Genomic DNA, 21,373 nt, shown 5'->3' with positions numbered 1-21,373 from the left:
TAATTAGTATATATTTTTCATTTTTCAGGTCTTCTGTCTTTTTTCCATTTTATCCAAGCTTTATCCCTTTTGTCTTTTAACTCCCTACATCTTTTGTTGTACCAACACTTTACATATTCTTTTTCTTGCCTTGGCTTGGAACATACTTTTCCACTCCTTCTTTATAAATTTTTGTCAAAATATTCCATTTCTCTTCTACTGTGTATTCTTTCCCAGTCTGTTTTTTGAAAGACTTCTCTTATTTCATCAAAAATTGTTTTTTATACATCAATCTTCCCTTTCTATATTTTTCTTTTTTCATGTATTTTTCTTTATTTAGTTCCAGTTCAACCAATATGTGGTCACTTTTACTTATTGGTGTCTTATATTCAATCTTGTCAACTATTTCGGGTTCTGATGTGATTATCAGGTCCATTCTCGATGGTTCTTCCTCATTTCTATGTTCTATAATCATATCAAGTAGTATATTTCCCCATAGATCGTCTCCACCTTTCACTGTCATCTCTTCCCAGCAGATTTCTTTAAAATTAAAGTCACCCATTATAGCTGTTCTTCCTCCATCTTCCATTATTTTATTTAGTGTTATCCTTGTGTCTTCTGATATATTTTTATGTTCTTTCTCTTCCCACGAAGCCGTTTTAGGAGGCACATAATTTACTACAAACTTCTTGTTCTTCCCATCCTTATCCTCCACTTCCATCATAATCATCTCTACTCTATTCTTTCCATATGTGACATTCCTCACATTTATATCCTTCTTAGTCAGGAACATAACTCTACCCCCTTGTTTTACCTCTCTGTTTGTAGTCCGATAATTATATGCACCATGGCCTACACTGTTGGGTGGTGTGGACCTCTCAATTTTGTGTCTACAATTCCTGTTATGTCCGGGTTTTTTTTCAGGTAGGTAATCATTCAGTTCGTTCAAGCCTGTTATTAAGCCATCTATATTTGTGTAAGACACTTTTAATTTTCTGCTACTTCCATCGTGTTTTCTGTTTCCCTTCTGTTTTTCTCTGCTATGAACCATTTCCTCACTTTCATATTCACTACTCTCCACTAGAATTTCTCTTTTTCTGACTCTGTTCTTTTCTCGTTTTTTCTTAGCTTCTAGTCCTTTTGTTTTCCAATCCTCTCTTTCCTCTTAATTCATTTCTCTTTTGATCACTGTCTGCTAGTTTCCCTGTTTTTGCTAAGATATTCTCTGCTGTCGTTTGTGACCTGAATTTAACCTTACTTAGTCTGGTGTTATTTGTATTGTATTTCCCTAGACTTTAAATTTCCTCTATTTGTTTCCCTGTTTCTGGTTCATCTTCTTGAACTACTTCTAATATCTTATTTACTTTTTCCTTTTCCTCCTTTATTCTTGTAGTCCTATTTGTATTATACTTCTCTTCCATCCCTAATATAATTATAATTTTTTTTTATCCGCTAAATCTCTTACTATATTCTTCTTCTCCCTCATCACTTTGATAATTGTGTCCTTAGTTTGTTTTTTCACCTGCTGTTTCACTATATCTCTAAATTCAATTTTATTGTTCTCTTGTACTTTTTCCAACCACTTACCTCTTTTGCTATGGACTCTTTATTCTCTTTAGCATTCCTCTTTATTCTCTTTAGCATTCCTCTTTAATTCCTCATTCTCATCCTTTACTTCTCTTAACTGCCTTTTTAATTCTTCTATTTATTTAGTTAGGTTTTGATTCTCCTTCTTTAGTTCTTCCAATTTAACATCTTTTTGGGTAACTAGTGCTAATTGGTTAAACCTAACCTCCCATGCTTCGTTCATTTTTTTTAGTTTCTCCTCTAGATTTACTAGTCGGGGGAGGTTGTCACCTCCTCCCTCATTAAATCCATAAAAGCAGTTATCTTCTCTTTCCATTGATCTGCTATTATCTATATTTCTGCTTTTGACACTTCTGCTTCCTTGTTCTTCCTCGTCTGTGTGTTCTGCACCCCTTTTGTTTACACCCCTTCTAACATCCGGGGCCCGTTCGTCCCCTTCCTCATTTCCTTCCATTTTCCTCAGTAATCCCTCTCTTTCACCTTTTTCTTCACCTTCCCACTACACCACGAGCTTTCCCCTTCCCTACTAATACAACAAAGGTACTCCCTCGTTGTTGAGATCGATGAAACTTGAATTTTCCTGGAGTTCCAAACTTCGTTGTCACTTCGACCGACGTGTGTGTGTGTGTGTGTGTGTGTGTGTGTGTGTGTGTGTGTGTGTGTGTGTGTGTGTGTGTGTGTGTGTGTGTGTGTGTGTGTGTGTGTGTGTGTGTGTGTGTGTGTGTGTGTGTGTGTGTATGTGTTGGATTAGATTGGACAATTAAACATTTGGTTTAGTCTTTCTATATATTTCGAACATAATGAATTTTCAAACACTTTGTAGTATTTACATATATGTTCTTATACAACTGTAACCACACCAAAATACCAATGTAAATTAGTTCGTAAGCTCTAGGTCAACAGCCTCTCTCTATGACTGACTGACTGACTATCTTTCTCCCTGTTTCTCTTCCTTTCTTTGGTCTGACCTACGATTAAATAGACTCACTGAGTTACCAATTGCTATATGTTCTTCTATTTTTCTACTTCCTAACTGACTTTGTACATTCTATTTTGTTATCCATGTCTTTATCATAATAGGAACTATGATATTTTATTTCTGATTAATTTATCTGATCTTTGGTATCCTTTAAAATTAATTCTATCCTAACACCTGATTTTGGCATCCTGAATTCTACGTCTTCTGTATTTTTCATCAATGGCTTATCCTTCTAGTGAGTGATAGGGTTAACCTGTCATCAGTCCTGATATGATACGTTTCTTCACACAATTGTTATCTTCCTACGCTATCATACAATACAATACAATATTCCTCGGTTATGCTGCCGTCGCTGTCCTCTGCGAACTTTTCAATACTAAATCTAATTCCTAATAATTATATAGAGGAGTAAAACCTAATACTATGACAAATTTATATAATTACAATTTATGATTGTACATGTGCAAATTACATAAGTAAAAATACATGTATAAACATAAAGAACATATATAATGCATTCTTAACTTACTAGTGCATAATACTGATAAAAAGAGACACAATGATTACACCGAGAGAAAGAAGAATGTTTAAGTGTGGTTCGATTCCCTAGAATGTAAAAGTGAGTTACGAAAGGTGTGGGGATGTCCGGTTTAGTAGAAAGAACGGACTGAATCGTTTTTCTATTTTCCGTGTCGAGCCCACGAGTAACTTTCTTTGGGTGATCTAGATGCACCCAGGTGTCAAGACCATCATCTAAGCTTTTAACCTTGACTTTATTCATTGATACTGAGAAAGCTCTGTATGGTCCAAGAAAGTTAAGTGACAGTCTGGAAGTAGGAGTGTGGTTTTGAGAATATACAATGTCTCCTATAGCAATGTTACTTTCTCTTTCAGATTTATTATAAAGATGAACCATGTCTTCCTTGAATAGTATAAGAGCAAATTGAATTCTCTTGTAGAGATTTCGAAAATTAGCTACCATAAATTTTACATAATCTTCAAAATTATAAATTGGACCTACATCTGAAGTAAGCAAATCATATGGGAGTCTCTTGTCCGATCCAAAAATTACAAAATGTGGGGATTCCGATATAAACCTGTTTATAGCACTGTTAAGGCAAGCTTGAACTATAGGCATATGTTCATCCCAAAAGATATGAATGTCTGAAGCAAGATGTCTTAGAACGTTGAGAATCTTACGATTCTGACGTTCCACAAGTCCATTTGAACTCGGGTGGTAGGATACAATATTTGTTTTTGTGATATTAAAATGTTTACAAAGATGAGATAGAATTTCACTATTAAATTCCGATCCATTGTCAGACAGTAGCACTTAGGGTTTGTGAAAGGACAAATTACTTTGTCAAGAAGTGCCTGGGCCACATTCTTGGCTGATTTGTCTGTCAGAGGGCCAAAAATACAAAATCTATAGAAATGATCCATGTAAACAAACAGGTATTGGTTGCCACTGAGAGTAAGGGGCAATTTGAGAAGGTCGATTACTATAGTTTCAAAAGGTTTACCTGGGTCGGGTAATTCAACATAGGAACATGACCGCTAATATGACCTTTGTGAGATGTGCAAGAATGGCATTTGGTAATGTAAGTATGAATATGTTTCCTCATAGTGATCGAAAAATACTGGATTTTGGCTTGGGCAAAGCATTTGTCTTTGCCTGGGTGAGCTGCTATAATGGAATCATGAAGGAGATAGAGTACATCAGGGATGAGTACATCTGGTACTACAATTTGATTTGCCGATTTGTTTGGCATGTGTTTGTTCTCAAGAGTTGACTGATGATACAAGATGTCATCGAGAAGAGTGCAATTTTTCAAGTATGGAGGTAAGGTCTCACTAACTGTGATGTCACCTGATTCGAGGAAATATATCACACACTTCCATAGAAGCTCAAACTGGTCGTAGTAGGCCTCTCATGCCACCTTTCCATCAGATTCGGCAGGTTTCCTACGTTTCGTCCGACGAGGGGACCCCGGTGGAGACGCTTGTTGGCTGAACACGTGCGCTAGTACGTCACATATGAGAGGGAGGGGGGCGAACTATGTGTGGCGACATTCTGGAGTTGATGTACTGAACCAGCTTGGCTTCATGGACGATATTCCCGTCCTCGACCCTGGCCCTCATCCCGGTTCTCGTCCATTGCCCGCCGCACGTTTGCTACCTCCCACTTAATTTCTTCCACCTCTCGACTGACGCACTTTAATTCGCATCGCACACTGCTCACTTGTCCATCCACGTACGGCTCCGCCTCGCGTTGTGCCTGTTTGAGTCCCATAGCAATAGCCTGCCTGAAGTCGTCCATTTGTCTCAACATATTCTCCATCATTTCTTTCAGAATGTTCTTTGCAAAAAAATCGTCGTCCCGCGATTCGTTTTTCACGTACACACTCTCAAGTACGTCGCTATGGTTACCATTGGTTTCGTCGTCATGGTAACCCTCCGCCATGTTGTCTGTGTTATTGTTATGGTCCAACTGGTCGGCCATCTTACCTCTCTTTGTTATATAATTACCAGCGAATACAAACCACGTCACTCGATCCAATCATTCCGTAATCCCACTTCTGATACCTTTTGCAACGAACCTAGACGTTTGTTTCAATAATGAGGGAAGGGTTCGGACAGGTTTCCATCACAAGCAATTACACTGTGGAAATACATACACTATTTCTCACAATACCAGTACTAACATGAGATAGCACAAACCACATGATATCATAGACTAGAGGCTCACCATAATACACCATAACTAGACGCGAGAACGATCACTATACTTTATTTTTTCTTTTACTAACATTTTGGCTACTTGTTTTTTTTTTTTCTCAGTCTATTTTAAACATGAGTCTTTCACCGATCACATTACACTAATTCAAGGCAGTTCTGAGGTAGATAGGAATAATACACTAATCAACGAGGGAAACAAAAACTACTGCCCTTTAGCAGGCCTTGCTTTAGAACTCTATTAACCCTGCTTACCCTCAGACCGGGTATCCCGCATTGTCAAACGTACTATTCATGCCCTCTCCACACAGACGAGTTTGTGTACCCATATGAAACTAATACATGCTACATTTTTTGCTTAATCTACAATCACCTTCGTAACAATGTATATATATATATATATATATATATATATATATATATATATGTATGTATGTATATATATATATATATATATATATATATATATATATATTCATGTAAATGGAGACAGCTTTGCATATTATATGCTGGCATAATACAGATTACACGATTTGCAACTTATACTATTTTGTCGGTAATCATTCAAAAGATATTTAGTAAATATTTTTGTAAGGAAAACGTATGAAGTTCCATTTACGATATCGATGGGCCTACTGCAACACTGAAATTACTACCTGGCAGTAGCCTAAGCCTACTCAACGGGTAACCAGGGTAACCACCATGTCTAAATACAACTTTGCATTTCTTTTCTTTTTTTCGTCATGTTATCTATTTTTACGAGAACCACGTTTAATACAAGTATGTTATCTCAAAAACAGTTTTCGAGGGAATTTTTGTCAAAAATATTTGTCGTCTGCATATTTTGGTGATGACGTCACAACTAAGTACTGACATGTCAACAGTCTCGACTCCCTAAACATTTCTGACAACAACGAAGAACAGGGCATAGCCATGGGCTATCATTTTAAACCTAAATAACTGTCTGAAAAAGAATTTCCTTCTCCAGATTTCGATCAATTGGTTGGAACAACGAATGAATAACGGATTAGTAGTTTTTTCATCAATTTATTAATTAGGCGGAATATCGTAGACAAGTACGAATCTCTAGAGCAGCGTTTCTCAACCAGGGTTCCCCGGAACCCTAAGGCTCTGCAAAAGGTCCCTAAGAGTGCCGCGAGAACAAGTGAGATAAGCTAATGCTCTTTTGAATTTTTATTTCATTTCATATGCGTAATATAATTAAACACGCACGATATATTCTTGGTCATTGTAATAATATAGACATCATCCTATCTAACCTATTACTACGAGGAAAATAAAATGAGAAAGATATGATATATATATTTTTTCCTCCGCAGGGGTTCCTTGAGACATGCAATTTATTTTAAAGGTTACGCAAGAGTGAAAAGGTTAAGAAACGCTGCTCTAGAGGCTTGAAGGAAATACCATAAATAAAGTTATATATATTATACAGTTAATGTCAGCATATAAGAGATACGGTATAGTTAGTAATATTCAGCATTGCTAAAATGACCTTAATATACAAGAAATAAAGTTACAAACATCATGAAGTTATAGATGAAAATATAGCAAAATGAAAGGTGACTGCAATAATATATTGTACTGTTAATATGGCTACCCCCCGTGTAAGGGGGAAAAAGCCTTTGGTATATGTATGTATGTTAATATAGCAAATACATATCAAGTGTTAATTATAGATAGCAAAACTCAAATCTAGCTGTCTATCAGAAATGTCATGTCATAGACAATTACTATCAGCACCTACCAAATTGCAGGTGACATAAAAGTGCATGTAAATGGTCATCAACAAGCAAATATTTACATATATCTATGACAGATGGTCTATGAAGGATTAAGTCAGCCACTGTGGGGGATTCAAGGGTAAATCTTTAGAATTGCACACCTATGCGATATAGTAATGGAAAATCAAATCATAACTTTTTAAATTATAATAGATCAACGTAATATACGTTATTCTTGGGTAAATCAATAATAGAAAAAGTTGCTAAAAGCTATAAACAAACAAACATAGCCGCTTTGACTACTTGAGACGCCATCTTTGTTTTGGTATATGCGGAGGTCGAAGAAATTAAAGTATGATAAATTCGTATATTTTAACCTAACCTACCTACCTTACCTAACCTGACCTAACTACCTAACCTATCTACCTAAACTAACCTGCATTTAGTAAAGTGGTACTTGTGATTCTAGAGGTCACCAGGTCGTCGCCGTCGTCGTCTCCGACCTCCGAATCTATCAAAACAAAGATGGCGTCTAAAGGAGTTGACACAATTTCGTTTCTGCATAGCTTTTAGCAACGTTTTCTGAAATTAATTTCTGACAAGAAGAATATCTTTTACATTGATGTATTATAATTTACAAAATTGATATATTATTTTCTAATGCTATACCGCGTAAAAATAATTTACAAAATTGATATATTATTTTCTAATGCTATACCGCGTAAAAAAAAAAAAACATTCAAGGCAGTAATGCTAAAGGGCAAATCACTGTTTACAAAGTAAATGTTATGGAACTCCTCCTCTCTTGTTCACTTGCCACACTTTTTTAAGTGCACACCTACACGATATAGCATTAGAAAATTAAATATTTTGAAAATTATGATACTTCAATGTAATAAATATCTTAGAGGCGGAAATCAATAACAGAAAATGCTGCTAAAAGCTATGCACAAACGATCGAAATTATGTCGACTCCTTTAGATGCCATCTTTGTTTTGATAGATTCGGAGGTCGAAGACGACGACCCTGGTGACCTCCAGAATTACAGATACCGCATTATCAAATACAGGATAGGTTAGGTAGGTTAGATTAGGCTAGACTAGACGAATTTATCATAGTTTAATTTCTTCAATCTCTGCATCTACCAAAACAAAAATGGCGTCTCAAGCAGTCGAAGCGGCTACGTTTGTTTGTGTGTAGCTTCTAGCAGTTTTTTCTGTTGTTGATTTACGCTAAGAATAACGTATATTACGTTGATGCATTATAATTTACAAAATTGTTATTTAATTTTCTAATGCTATATCGCATAGATGTGCATTTCTAAAAAAAAAAAAAAAAAAACTAACTAATCTAATTGTGAGTTATTCGAAACACCAGAAGAAAATAAGCGTTGTTCAGAGAAACCACCTAAAAAAAAAAATATATATATATATATATATATATATATATATATATATATATATATATATATATATAAAGATATCAATTGGGGCAATATTGATTGTATTATAAAGTACCCGGGATTCCATTTAAATATGGCAACACTTGTATATCTGTGTTTGTATGTAGAATCTGACAACTCCCCAAGGCTTCTTCGGAGGTTGCATGTATGCTTAAAAGCAGAGAAAACACCGGAGCAGTAAAGAAAAGAGACCGCTTAGACTTTGCTTCACCAAAGACCAATACCTTGTTACTTAATGTAGATAAAACTACAAATCGACATTCTAGTGGCAGCGGTGGAATCCCACCATTCCTCCAAAGCAACAACTCTACGACAGCGGTTCCGGTTGAATATGTCCATGTTCCAACTTTACGATCTTCGCGGAAATCCAGCATCACTCTCGAGGCACAGACCCCTCTCCCCTGCATCGCCAAGTATCAATACGAGGCAACCACTCTTAGCTGCATCGTCCGGCATCCTACTACGAAGCGAAGAGTCCTACTTCTACACTGTGCACTGCCCAGGATCACTACGAAGCACCGCTGCATTACTTCACTCCATCGTACAAGAACTACGAGCAAATCCCTCTTCATCCGACATTCTACTACGAAGTACGGCTGCATTGCTTCGCTGCATCGTCCAGCATCTACTACGAGGTAACCCCTCTTCGCTGTATCCTCCAGCATCTACAACGAGGTAACCCCTCTTCGTTGCATCCTCCAGCATCTACTACAAGGCAACCCCTCTTCGCGACATTATCCAACATCCACGATACCCGCCGCCTCTACGCCAACACCGAGACGCTGAACGACCTCCTCCACCATCGCATAGCGCGCACGCACGTCACTGCACCAACAGCCAATGATCATCTTCTACGCGCCAACGATCGTCGCGTTATCAACAGCCAGTGCCCCCCTTCACACTCCACGCATCTACCTTCGCAAGATCTCCGTCTCCCTTTCTCTCTCTCTCTCTCTCTCTCTCTCTCTCTCTCTCTCTCTCTCTCTCTCTCTCTCTCTCTCTCTCTCTCTTGTACATTTCATACGCACGAGTCTGTATTCTTTTAACTCACCAGCAAATACATTGTACTAATTACATCCCGTTTCCAGCAGTGCATCTTACCACAGATTTGCCCCACTGCATCACCATCCCAGCATACTACGACCTCATCTTGGGTAAGAAGATATTTTGCCGTTCTCATTATCACCTAGGAGTAAGACGTTCTCTGCCCTTTTTATTCTCAACTAGTCAAAGAACGTGTCCAAACCACTCCCTGACTCTACAGACCGACCCTGTACACGAAACCGCTCTACAATCAGTTCCAATACACCAAACATGTCCCCTTCTTCTGCTAACAACTCTTCAGAAAACCCACCTGCTACTCAAAACACCATGACAACACAAAACCTTATCACCGTAGTCAAAGATGAGACAACATTATCTCTCTTCAATGGCAAGAACATTCTTATACACAGTTTCCTATCTGAGGTTGAATCAGAGATAACACGAAGAAACGTCACAGACGACAAGACTAAAATCTCCACACTAACATCCAAAATAGATAAGAATGACACATTAGCTGGTGACGTCATTCAGTCTGATTTATTTGAGGAAACCTCAATCTATCATGAATTCGTAGAACACTTTAGAAAGTCCTTTGCTGCATTTGAGCCACTTGGAACACTTTCCCCCTATACTCTTTGGAAAAATCTTACTATCATGGTCTACACAACACAAAAGAAAAAAGTCAAAATAGCTGCAACATTTAAAAGTGAACTCAGAGAAAGCCTAAAAAAATAAATTGGGTCTCAGAAGGCAAATTTTCATCGGAACACGTACTATCACTCATGGCATACTTTCGACTACTCAATTACATCCAGACGCACTCCAAAAAACTAGCACAATTCCATTCACACCAGGCATCACACCAGACGAATTCTCAAGGAAATTCTCTGACTCACATACAAAGCTAGTCAGTACCCATTGCACCCACACACACAATAGCCCAGGTCACACGGTCCCCCTCACATAACACAAGATCAAGACACATCTTGCACTCGATATCGCTCATGCCAATGCTCTCCTTCAGGAACACAAATGTTTTGTACATATTGCCACAAACCAGGACACCTCGTTAACACGTGTTACCATAGATACCCTTCACAACCAAACCGACATTACGATCATCACGGTACATGTTTTCACACGAGTGATCGTTGCCATGTTCTGTTAGCACGGGGCCAACACAGACAAGAATCCCCAGGCCGTTCTCCTGCTAGACATTCGCGTAACGCATCTCCTTCAAGACATTCGTGTAACACATCTCCTGCAAGGCATTCATGTAACACATCTGCAAGGTATTCACGTAACACATCTCCTTTGTGACTACAGAATACAAAGACTCAGTGCACACTAATGACAGTTACTTCATACCCAGATATTCAATCATCAACTCTACCGGTACATACCCTGGATATCCCAGACATGTCTTTCTATTCCTTAACTTTCACTGCTACGTCTAGCAACACCAAAGTGATTATTTTTTCTCGACACGGGTTCCCCAGTTAACATCATATCAGTACACAGTTTCCACAAATTCTGCACTGAAACAAAACGTATTACCATTTTGGACCCCCCCCCCCCGACGTCAACCTTTTCAATGTAGATAGTGTACCATTTCTTATCATTGGTAAATTCTCCCTAGACATTAGCTTCAAAGATGTACCAACCATTCCAGTTACCACCTACGTAGCTGACGTCTACTTTCCTGCTGATATGCTCATAGGATTAACATTGATGAAGCAACATAACATAATTATTTACCCTGCTCAAAATGGCATCATTTATGCAAATCATTTCCTCCCTGCATTGCTATCAACAACTTCCCACAAAGTCAACCACATCAATGTGACTGAGCAGGCAGAACATAATTAAACGTCAGTTAATTCTAACCCCACATTCAAATTCACCCTGCTTCATCACACGAGGATGCATCAGCTGCTAGCACAAATGGCACCGTCACCCAAACACCCTCCCACGACTATAACTCTGCTACCTTCCTGACAGCTGTGGACTTGCGTTCCAAACGTAACAGATGCACTAACTCCAGCATATCCAAATCAGGAAAAATAAGGACAAAACACCCAGTAAACACCGTTGATCTTTCACCGCCTGAGAACACCTTCTTGCCCCTCTTAGAGGAATTCAGGAACAAATCCACTCCAGTCTCGAAAGTGCTATCGACATTCAAACACACTCACACAGTGCTTATCAACCCAAAGACACTGTTCCCTTGTGAGTATACAAAGATACACATATAAATTTTCCAAGTACAATACATCAATTTACTCTGTATGCCAGAAACTTGCCGTGTCAACATTTCCTTGTTTTCAGCCATTAGCTCTACGCCAAGGAAAGGTCAAACTTACATTTTAATTGTCAATGACACTAACGCACCTCTCCGTCTCACAGTTGGCACAAACATTTGCGATTTCGAAGTATATCCTTCACGCATCAAAATCATGGATGACAAATTCCCCACTTCTCAAGTTTGTGCCACAATTTCCGACGTCCCCACAGCACAGGAACCCATTGATACATCACATTTCAACCCCATAGACTTCCCTGATGCACAAGTCGACTTGCACTTTGCAGCAAGCTTAGATATACCATTGCCACTCAAGGTGAATCCCTCGTAGTCACTGATCTTATTCAGCATCATATACCACTTCGTGAGAACTCTAAACCACGTAACATTCCCACATACAGATTACCACACAGCAAACGCAAGATCGTAGACAACCTTATCCAAGACATGGTTGCGCAAGACATTACTAAACCATTAAACAGCGAATGAAACTTCCCACTATTTGCTTTCCCTAAACACGATGGTTTCTTTCGCCCTGTAGTAGACTTCAAAGAGTTAAATAAGTTAACCATACCAGATAGACACCCCAACCCTGTATTATAAGATATATTCCACTCCGTCGGTGAAAACAATTCAGTGTTCACGACCTTAATCGGGATATCTCCAGATTCCCCTTGTTCCAGAGTCTAGGCCTCTGACAGCCTTTAGCACACCCACAGGTCATTATCACTTCAAACGAGTAGTCATAGGTCTCGTTTCAGCTACTTCAGTGTTTACACGACTTACGCACACAGTCCTTGTAGGTCTCATAGGTCAGTTTTCATGTACCTCGATGACGTAATCATCGCTTCCAAATCCGTTAACAAACATTTACACACTCTACACACTATATTCTCATGACTAGCAAAAGCAGATATCAAACTGAAGCTTAAGAAGTGTTTATTCCTTCAGGAAGAAATACACTTCCTAGGGCATGTGCTTAATTCACAAGAAATTTTAACCTCGCAAGACAAGGTCAAGGCAGTCATTGATTTTCCGCGCCCTACTTCTGTTGAACACATACGTTCATTCCATGGTCTGTCAGGATTTTACAGACGTTACATTCAAGGGTACGCTAATATAACAGCACCATTAATTTCATTACTTAAGAAGGACACACCCTTCATTTGGACACCTGACCAAGAGAAAACCTTTAATGATTTAAAGAAAGCATTAACCATGGGACCTGTCCTTACTTTCCCAAACCACAAGCTTCCTTTCACAATCTACACCGATGTTTCCTACACAAGACTTGGCGCAGTCCTCATGGAACAATACGACACAAAACTCATACCAATTGCCTATGCGAGTTGCACACTCAACAAATACGAGTGAAATTACTCAGTCACAGACATAGAAACTTTAGCAGTTCTATACACACTCAAACATTTCAAAGATATTATCCTTGGTTACAAAATTCACATATATACAGACCATCAACCAATCTTACACCTCTTCAAAGGAAAGAATCTCACAGGAAAAAATGTCCACTGGTTCCTCATCATACAAAAGTTCATGCCAATCTGTCATTTTGTTCAAGGAAAAGCGAACCTAGTTGCAGACGCTCTCAGTCGTCACATTGCGACTATCACTCAGAATCCAATTTCAGTAACTCTTACTCAAGTGCGCGTTGCCGCAGCGCAGAGATCACACCCTCTCTGGAAACATGTCATATATTTCCTTGAATCTACAGATACAACTAACATAGAAATTTTTCCTCCCGATCTCGACAATTACACGTTAGTTGATGACAGCGCTGACGAACAAATATGAGCCCAACAGATCAGTGTTTCAACTTGTAGTCCCTGTGGATCTCATACCAAAAGTTTTACAACTTATATACAATTCACCCAATGTTGCACACCCTGGCAAAGAGAAATGCGTTATACAAGCCAGTTTGTACTACTTCTGCTTAATCATGAGAAAGGATATACACGCCTACATTGACGCTTGTTACCTTTGCGCGATTCACAAAGGGCATATCAGCGGTCATGTTCCAATTCTAACCTACCCTATCCCTTCTAAACCATTCGACATAGTCGCCGTTGATCTTACCACTTACACATACCGGAAAGCAATACCTCCTTGTCTGTGTTAACCACTTTTCACGATCCTGTATTATTACTCCCCTACTAGACAAGACAGCACGACACGTAGCAAAGACCCTTAATGACAGACTCATATGCCCCTTTACTACACCCAAAACCCTGATTTCTGACAACGGGACTGAATTCAACAATGAGATTCTTTCACACATTTGTAATTACTTTAAAATCAAGAAATGCAACACTACTGCTTATCACCCTAGTTGAAATGGCTTTGTTGAATGACAGAATAGAAAGATTCTCAATGTTCTTAGACACCTTGCTTCTGATCTTCGCCCTTCTTGGGATGAACATGCCTCCATGATTCAAGCTTGTATAAATAGTTCCATTAATAGGCCAATATCGGAATCTCCTCATTTTGTCCTCTTTGGCTCGGACAAAAGGCTCCCATATGACCTTCTTCTTTCAGAATTACCTCCCATTTACAATTTCAATGATTATGTCAAGGTTAAAGTAACAAATTTCAATAATCTTTTCAAAAGAATCCATAATACTCTTCATCTAAGGACGAAATGGTCCGTTTGCATAACAAATCAGCCAGAGCTTGTACATTTGAACTTGGAGACATTGTTTACACCCTTAACCACACCCCCACCTCGGAGCTCTCCCCTAAATTCTCTGGACCCTATCGTATCATTGAACATGAGTCACAGAGCAAAGTAAAAGCACTCAGGTTGCATGATCTTACGGAGACCGTCTTGCACAAAGATCATATCAAGAAATTCCCCCGTGGTCTCGACATAGAAACTGTCCTTTCACAAACTCACACTACCCCTGCAATAGAGGACCATCACCAATCCTCTCCACTAAAACATCCAGTTCCCCTCCCCCGCTATTATCTTTGCAATTGAGCGACAACTTCATAAATGTATATTTTTGTCTAGGTAAACGGAAATAATATCTACTTCCGCATGCTCATACAATTAAGTCTATTTAATTTTATTCATGAATATTTCCCGATACCACCATTATTCCAACATTATGTGTATCTTTATGTCAAGGTTCTGCAAAAGGCCTTGTATTATTTCTTATCTTCCATGAGTATCAATCTCACTGTGGACAATAAGGGTAGCTGACCGAGCATCAACCCCTTTGATGTCCAGCGTGCACACGCTCGCACACACGCATATGGAGCGAGCAGTACTCCAACGTCTTCAAGACAACTCTTGAGGGATCCTCTATTGTTCCTCGGGATTTGACGTTAAGGGACATTCTTTTGTCAACAGTGACCTGAGGACTAGGCTTTCCAGACACACCCAAGAACCACCTGCTCGGACGATGGGAACCGCCAGCGTTTGGGGTGAAACATCTATTCAGACAATGGACTTCGCTCTTCCAGACTCAATAGATGCGTCGCCGGTCATCGTCGCCCACCGACCCGACGATTTTTTTTTTTTTTCTTTTTTTCTTTTTTTTACCCAAATGTAAATATGGCAACCCTTGTATAGTGTATATGTATGTAGAATCTGCCAACCCTTCGAGGTTTCTTCGGAGGTTGCATGTATGTTTAAACCGGAGAGAACACTGGAACATTAAAGAAAAGAGACCGCTTAGACTTTGGTTCTCTAAAGACTAGTACTTCGTTACTCAATGTAGATAAAACCACAAATCTACATCAGAAGTCTGAAAAAGATTAAATAATTTTTAATTAAATTACAAATGGTATAGGCTACTGAATGTATCCTCAAAATATTGTACAGAATATACCACCTATTATGTTATACATGTATGCATCTATTAGGAAAAAATATTGTTGAAAAAATGGGCAATTCAAAATTCTTTAACATGACTTCTGCTCAAAATGGGTCTCTTTTGTATACATACCTGCACTGCATCCCTTTGTAACTGAAGGCAATAATTTTTGGTGCAAACTGCAGAACCAGGCTGTGGTATGCATCCAAGTTGAAGGTTTGTCCTTCAGAGGATAGTTTTTTTGACATCGCTTTTGAAATTCGAGATGTCGATGATTTCTGAGACTCTCACAGATGTATTGGTACCTGGAATTAAAAAGTTTAAATACCCAATATGGTGGAACCTTATGAATTCTTGGCACTACTAGATAGGACTAATTTGGAATGGCATTATATGAAATATTGCAGTTGCATAAAATATGAACCCAAGAATTCTTATCTGATTTTAACCATTTCTTCTTTTGGAGACTCCTTACAGGTAACTCACGTCCACAGTTTGGATACAAATCACTATGGCTCCTGTGCACATTGTGGATATGGTTTTCCAGTGACAACCACTTTCCAAGGATAATTTCTGGATAAACATCTGGGGTTGTTGATGCACACCAGTATAAATTATTCATCATTGACCTGCACCATTTGCCAATTATTTCACAACCTTTCTCTATGACCTCTTTTGTCAACTTTCTTCTTGAGCCCTGGAATTAAAGAAGTTCTGGAGGATTTCACTAATATTCACTGTAGACAGACACTGAATACTTCAATATTACTGATTTATTCCCAGTAATCTAAAATGTTGCTAAGAAATTTATCTTGATCAGTATTTGGTGTTCTGCAGACTTTACACCAACTTTTAGCTAAATACCAAACATCAGAGCGATGATCGGTGTCTGGCAGATTTTCTTGTCTGGTCATCATTTTCCTGATCTGGATCAAGATTACCATCTATATGATCATCATCAGGTTCTGTTGGTGATTTTAGTGGTTTTAAAGTTTCCATTTCACTTGTTTGTAGTAGAGCATAAATTATCTGAAAATTTTTAATTTAATGAATTAGGAAAAAAATTAGACCTATGCTACATGTAATATAGGCAATCACAGTTCTCAAGAAGCAATTAAAGAAATTCTATTCTTTACTCAGACATCATGGGTATATAAGTAAAAACATGAGTACAAAATAACTCAAGGCCCTATAATGACTAATATCTGAATGTCTTGGATGTTGCTACAACAAGTAGGCCTAGTAGTAGGGTTTACTCATGCTACTAGGCCTGCACTGTGCTGTAGGAGGGGGAGGGGCCTATGCATGTTATGGGTGGTGTTAGCACTCGCTTCACCGTAGAGCTGGCCTAATAGCTAGGCCTAAAAATATTACAAACTTACCCTCCTGTGATCCCTCTTGGCAGCTATTGGTCGTCTTGGGGTAGATTTGACATTGTATTCGCCAATGGAGTAGATTGTAATGATGATCCTGGCCTAGGACAAGGTGACATCAACGCTATTAATGGAACAGAGTTTAGCACCAATTTCCATCACGTATCATTGTACGGATTTTTCTTTCGTAGCAGGCAAATTTTTGTTAGATTCGCAGTTGATTCCTTGGGAAAATGGACTCCACCCTTTTCATCAATCATTTTCTGGACACAGTCTAAATTTGATATCAGGTAACTTCCGTCTCTCAATGTCGACTATGTTAAATAGAAAAATAAAAACTTGTGACGTCACGACTAAGCAGATGACGCCTCGAGTTGTCTTTACGATAATACATGTAGCAGATGCTTTTTTCAGAGCAGATGATTTCAAATTACAATAAATAATAAACGAAAGAGTTTTTGCGTAATCTATTTAGCTAATATTGACTTTGATAAGTACTAGAAACATATTTCAGTAAAAATAGACACCTTTAATTTTCATAGCGGTTACACTTTAAGCATATAAGGCACAGGATTATTTTGAAAGATACTATTTAGTGTGCATTAAATGACCAAAAACATGGTATTTGAAATGGGCAAAAGATCAAAATGACTATCAATGAAGTACTCAATGGGAAATTAGACAATTACAAAAACAAAAATGGAGAAAGATCTGAGAGTGTTGGCCAAGGATAACTTGTCACCCGACAAACACATCAGCAAAATTTAGGCGTCCAGAAACAGAGCATCCCCGCCATTTTTATTAGTTTCGAATTAAGCACAGGTGTATATATATATATATATATATATATATATATATGTATATATATATATATATACATATATATATATACATGTATATGTATATATATATATATATGTATATATATATATATATATATATATATATAGGTGTGTGTGTGTGTGTGTATATATATATAAATATATATATATTCCACATTTGGAATATGCTGTTTCCGTATGGTCACCGAATCTCATTAAAGACATTGACAGACTGGAAAAAGTACAACGGCGAGCCACAAAACTGATTCCAAATATCAAAAATAAATCATACGAAAATCGACTAAAACATATGAGTCTGTTTTCCCTAAAAAAAGCGTAGACTCAGAGGTGACTTGATACAGGTCTTTAAAATTCTAAAGGGAATTGACAACATCAAAAGTGACAAAAATTTTACATTGAATGAGAATCAGACAAGAAACAATGGTCTCAAACTGTCCGGAAATAGATTCAATTTGGAAGTAGGTAGAAACAACTTTGCCAACCGTGTAGTTAATGAATGGAATAAACTTCCTGCACAGGTATTGCAACGTAGTTCACTTCGAAGCTTTAAGAATCATTTAGATAAATACCTAAGTAAGATGCTGTAATGATTATAATTTATCTTATATTATTTGTTTTTGTTTTGTTATCATTTGTCTGTCTGATTTTCATTTATTATTAGTTATATGTCAATTTATTATTATTTACTATTTACCTGTTTGTTTATTATTTAACTATACCTATGCATTTATTTATGTATTTTATTTGTTATTTACATTATCATAGTTTTTATTTATCATTTTATTATTAATATGATTTTTTTTCGCATCCGACCTAGATATGGATCAAAAGGTCTCCTGTCGGCATGCTCCGCCTTTGTAATCCTTTGTAATATGTATATATATACATATATATACATATATATGCATATATATGTATATATATATATATATATATATATATATATATATAGAGAGAGAGAGAGAGAGAGAGAGAGAGAGAGAGAGAGAGAGAGAGAGAGAGAGAACGCTTACTTCTTTTACAATCCGTCCTTAACTTGAAACCAGTAAAGATGGCAGGGATGCTCCTCTGTTTCTAGACGCCTCAATTATGTGGGAGACATACAGGTTGTTCATAGATATAAAAGTGACTTTCCACATGGACTGATAAAAAAGTAATCTGTCCTAGAGTAGAATATACAATGGTGGTATGGTATCTGCATTAGATAAAGAATACAATCAAGATTGAGAAAATACAAATAGTAGCAACCAAGTTGGACCTGCTGCCATAAAAAGAAAGATAAAAATGGGAATGAAATAAGTGATAGAATCACAGTCGGATCAATAAAGGGAATGGGTGAAACAGACAGACAGAGAAGATCCGGTTTAGAATTAGAAGGTATGGCGAGGTTATGGGGGACAAATTGAAAAAAGACCACACATATGAAGAATAATAAGAAACAGGTTTCCTTACAGACCTGACAACTAGAATAGCCTAAAATGTGATATAGCCCAAGCCTAAACCATAAACGAATCTTCATGAAAGGACTGCCTGTTCCATTACCATGAATAACTAATGTGATATTCACGTGTCTGATGTGTATCTTCTAATAACGCCTGAAATATTCAAAACTGTAAGAGGTACTTAGCAGGTGGTGAAGGCATGCCTTCTCCAACTAGATTTAAACCACCCTGAGGGAAGTTTTTTTTTTCATTTTAATGTTATTTCTTCCTATTTCTTAAATAAACCTATAACTTAATATCTTGAGAGATGTTTAGCTTGTATTTGTAATAATAGAGGGTAACATACAGCTGAATAACTGTACATTTGCTATAATTAAGTAACCTCAAGTGCAATCGGAGTTAATATCCTTTGGTTAACATTGAAATATGTATATTTATTTTTTAAATGAGATCACTAACTGCGGTCAGCTTGACTTATCTGGTCAGCCAGCCCTAGTATAGATTTCCTTCTTCCTTCAGATGCTTGGATCAGGATGTGTTCCTGCATACTGATGTCCAGTCGAGAAGCCACGCCCTGCAGCCAACCAGATCACCAGAACATGATCACCTCTGCTTGAAGGCTGCACCTTTTGGGTATCAATGCATCTCGTGCAGTCACAATGCCATGTGTCTCCAGGGAAGGGCCTTTGTCATTCCTTGTGCAAAAGGCACAACTTGCTCACAGCAGCTTGAGGCCTTTGGAGGATCTGTGTGCCATACACACTCTTCCCAAGAATGTTCGTGTTTGGACACAGTGCCTACACGTCCCGATCCTTATGATCCGCAGTACTACTTGGTATGCAAGGATGGTGCCAAAACACCTCAAGTATTGTTGTGTCCAGACCAGCAAGAGTATGACATGGAGAGTGCCCGCTGTCAACCCATGCCTTTGTTTCCCTCTTGCAAAAACAAGGGCACATTCTCCAATACATTTTCTTGTCGCTGGTACTATGAGTGTGTACCTGTGGGGCAGCTAGCTTGGCTCCAGCGGCGCCGTCGTTGTCCACATTCTGGCCTTGTGTACAGTCAATCAGCCAACGCATGTCTCTTAGCCCATGAACTTCCTGCCTGGGAACCCTGCAGTGCGGCACGTCGTAAGAAGAACACCCAGTATAGATGTACCCTCTTAGCCTTACTACTCTGGAAGTTGTACCCACCTTTGCTTCCTGATGTCTGCACTGTGCAGCCGTAAAAACATGCCACTGCCGATCTAGACCTCATTACTTTCGTATATGTATAAAGGGGTAATCACGCGAGGGTACTTTTCCTCTGACCTCTAGTTAATGGGCGGTACTACCCACCTTCAGAACTTTCTCCACCATAAAATCACGGTGCAAACTATTTTGTTTTCTCAATAATTTATATAGAATGTTATTTAATATGCCAAAGGGATATTATTTTTCTCCAGTATATCAGATCCCTTCCCGAAAGCTGCTGGCTGCAAATCTGCCCCAACAATTGGAGGAAAAATAGTCCAGTGTGATACCGCTAACAAAATTTACGAAGTCTAAGGGGTATCATATAAGTCACTTCCTATTTTCACTTATTGTCGGCGTTGCTACATTGTAAGATATTTTTTATTTTGTTAAGAGAATAAAGAGAAATAACAGCTGGTTTTTTTTTGTTTGTTTTTTTCGTCATCTAAACCAGTGCTTCCCAACCTTTTTTCGGGTATAATTTGAAAATTGAAGACAGAATGATGAATGAAATAAATGTGTGATTGCTACATCTTTATTTATTGGAATGTTACGGCTAATATATCACAAGAACATAGACTTGGATTAACAAAATACCTAAAAATCACATTCCCCCCCTAAAAAATCAAATTGCCCCTCTGCGTGGCATACGCCCCACGTTAGGAACCACTAATCTAAACTATATTTCTCCCAGCGACTGTTTGTGATAATTGTGCCTGATTAGATGTGACACTGAACACTTGAGTTCAACAGGCAATCAGGTACAGTTATAAAGACGTTGCTATAAATTTAACCTTAATACTGAGTCACT

At 38.1% G+C, this 21,373-nt stretch overlaps 1 protein-coding gene across 1 annotated transcript in view; it reads left to right on the top strand.

Annotated features, from left to right (window-relative positions):
* Nucleotides 1–20,916, top strand: part of LOC143026894 (uncharacterized) — a 39,483-nt gene extending 18,567 nt beyond the window's left edge. The window contains exon 3 of the mRNA XM_076187679.1: nucleotides 19,847–20,916. Coding sequence (XP_076043794.1) covers nucleotides 19,847–20,558 — 712 coding nt within the window. The 3' untranslated portion in view covers nucleotides 20,559–20,916. The remainder of the gene's footprint in view (nucleotides 1–19,846) is intronic.
* The last annotated feature ends 457 nt before the right edge of the window (nucleotides 20,917–21,373 follow it).

Source organism: Oratosquilla oratoria, chromosome 7, assembly GCF_046742065.1.
Source record: "Oratosquilla oratoria isolate Oo_2021 chromosome 7, ASM4674206v1, whole genome shotgun sequence".
NCBI classification, from domain to species: domain Eukaryota; kingdom Metazoa; phylum Arthropoda; class Malacostraca; order Stomatopoda; family Squillidae; genus Oratosquilla; species Oratosquilla oratoria.
This window is presented reverse-complemented; position numbering and strand designations above follow the sequence as displayed.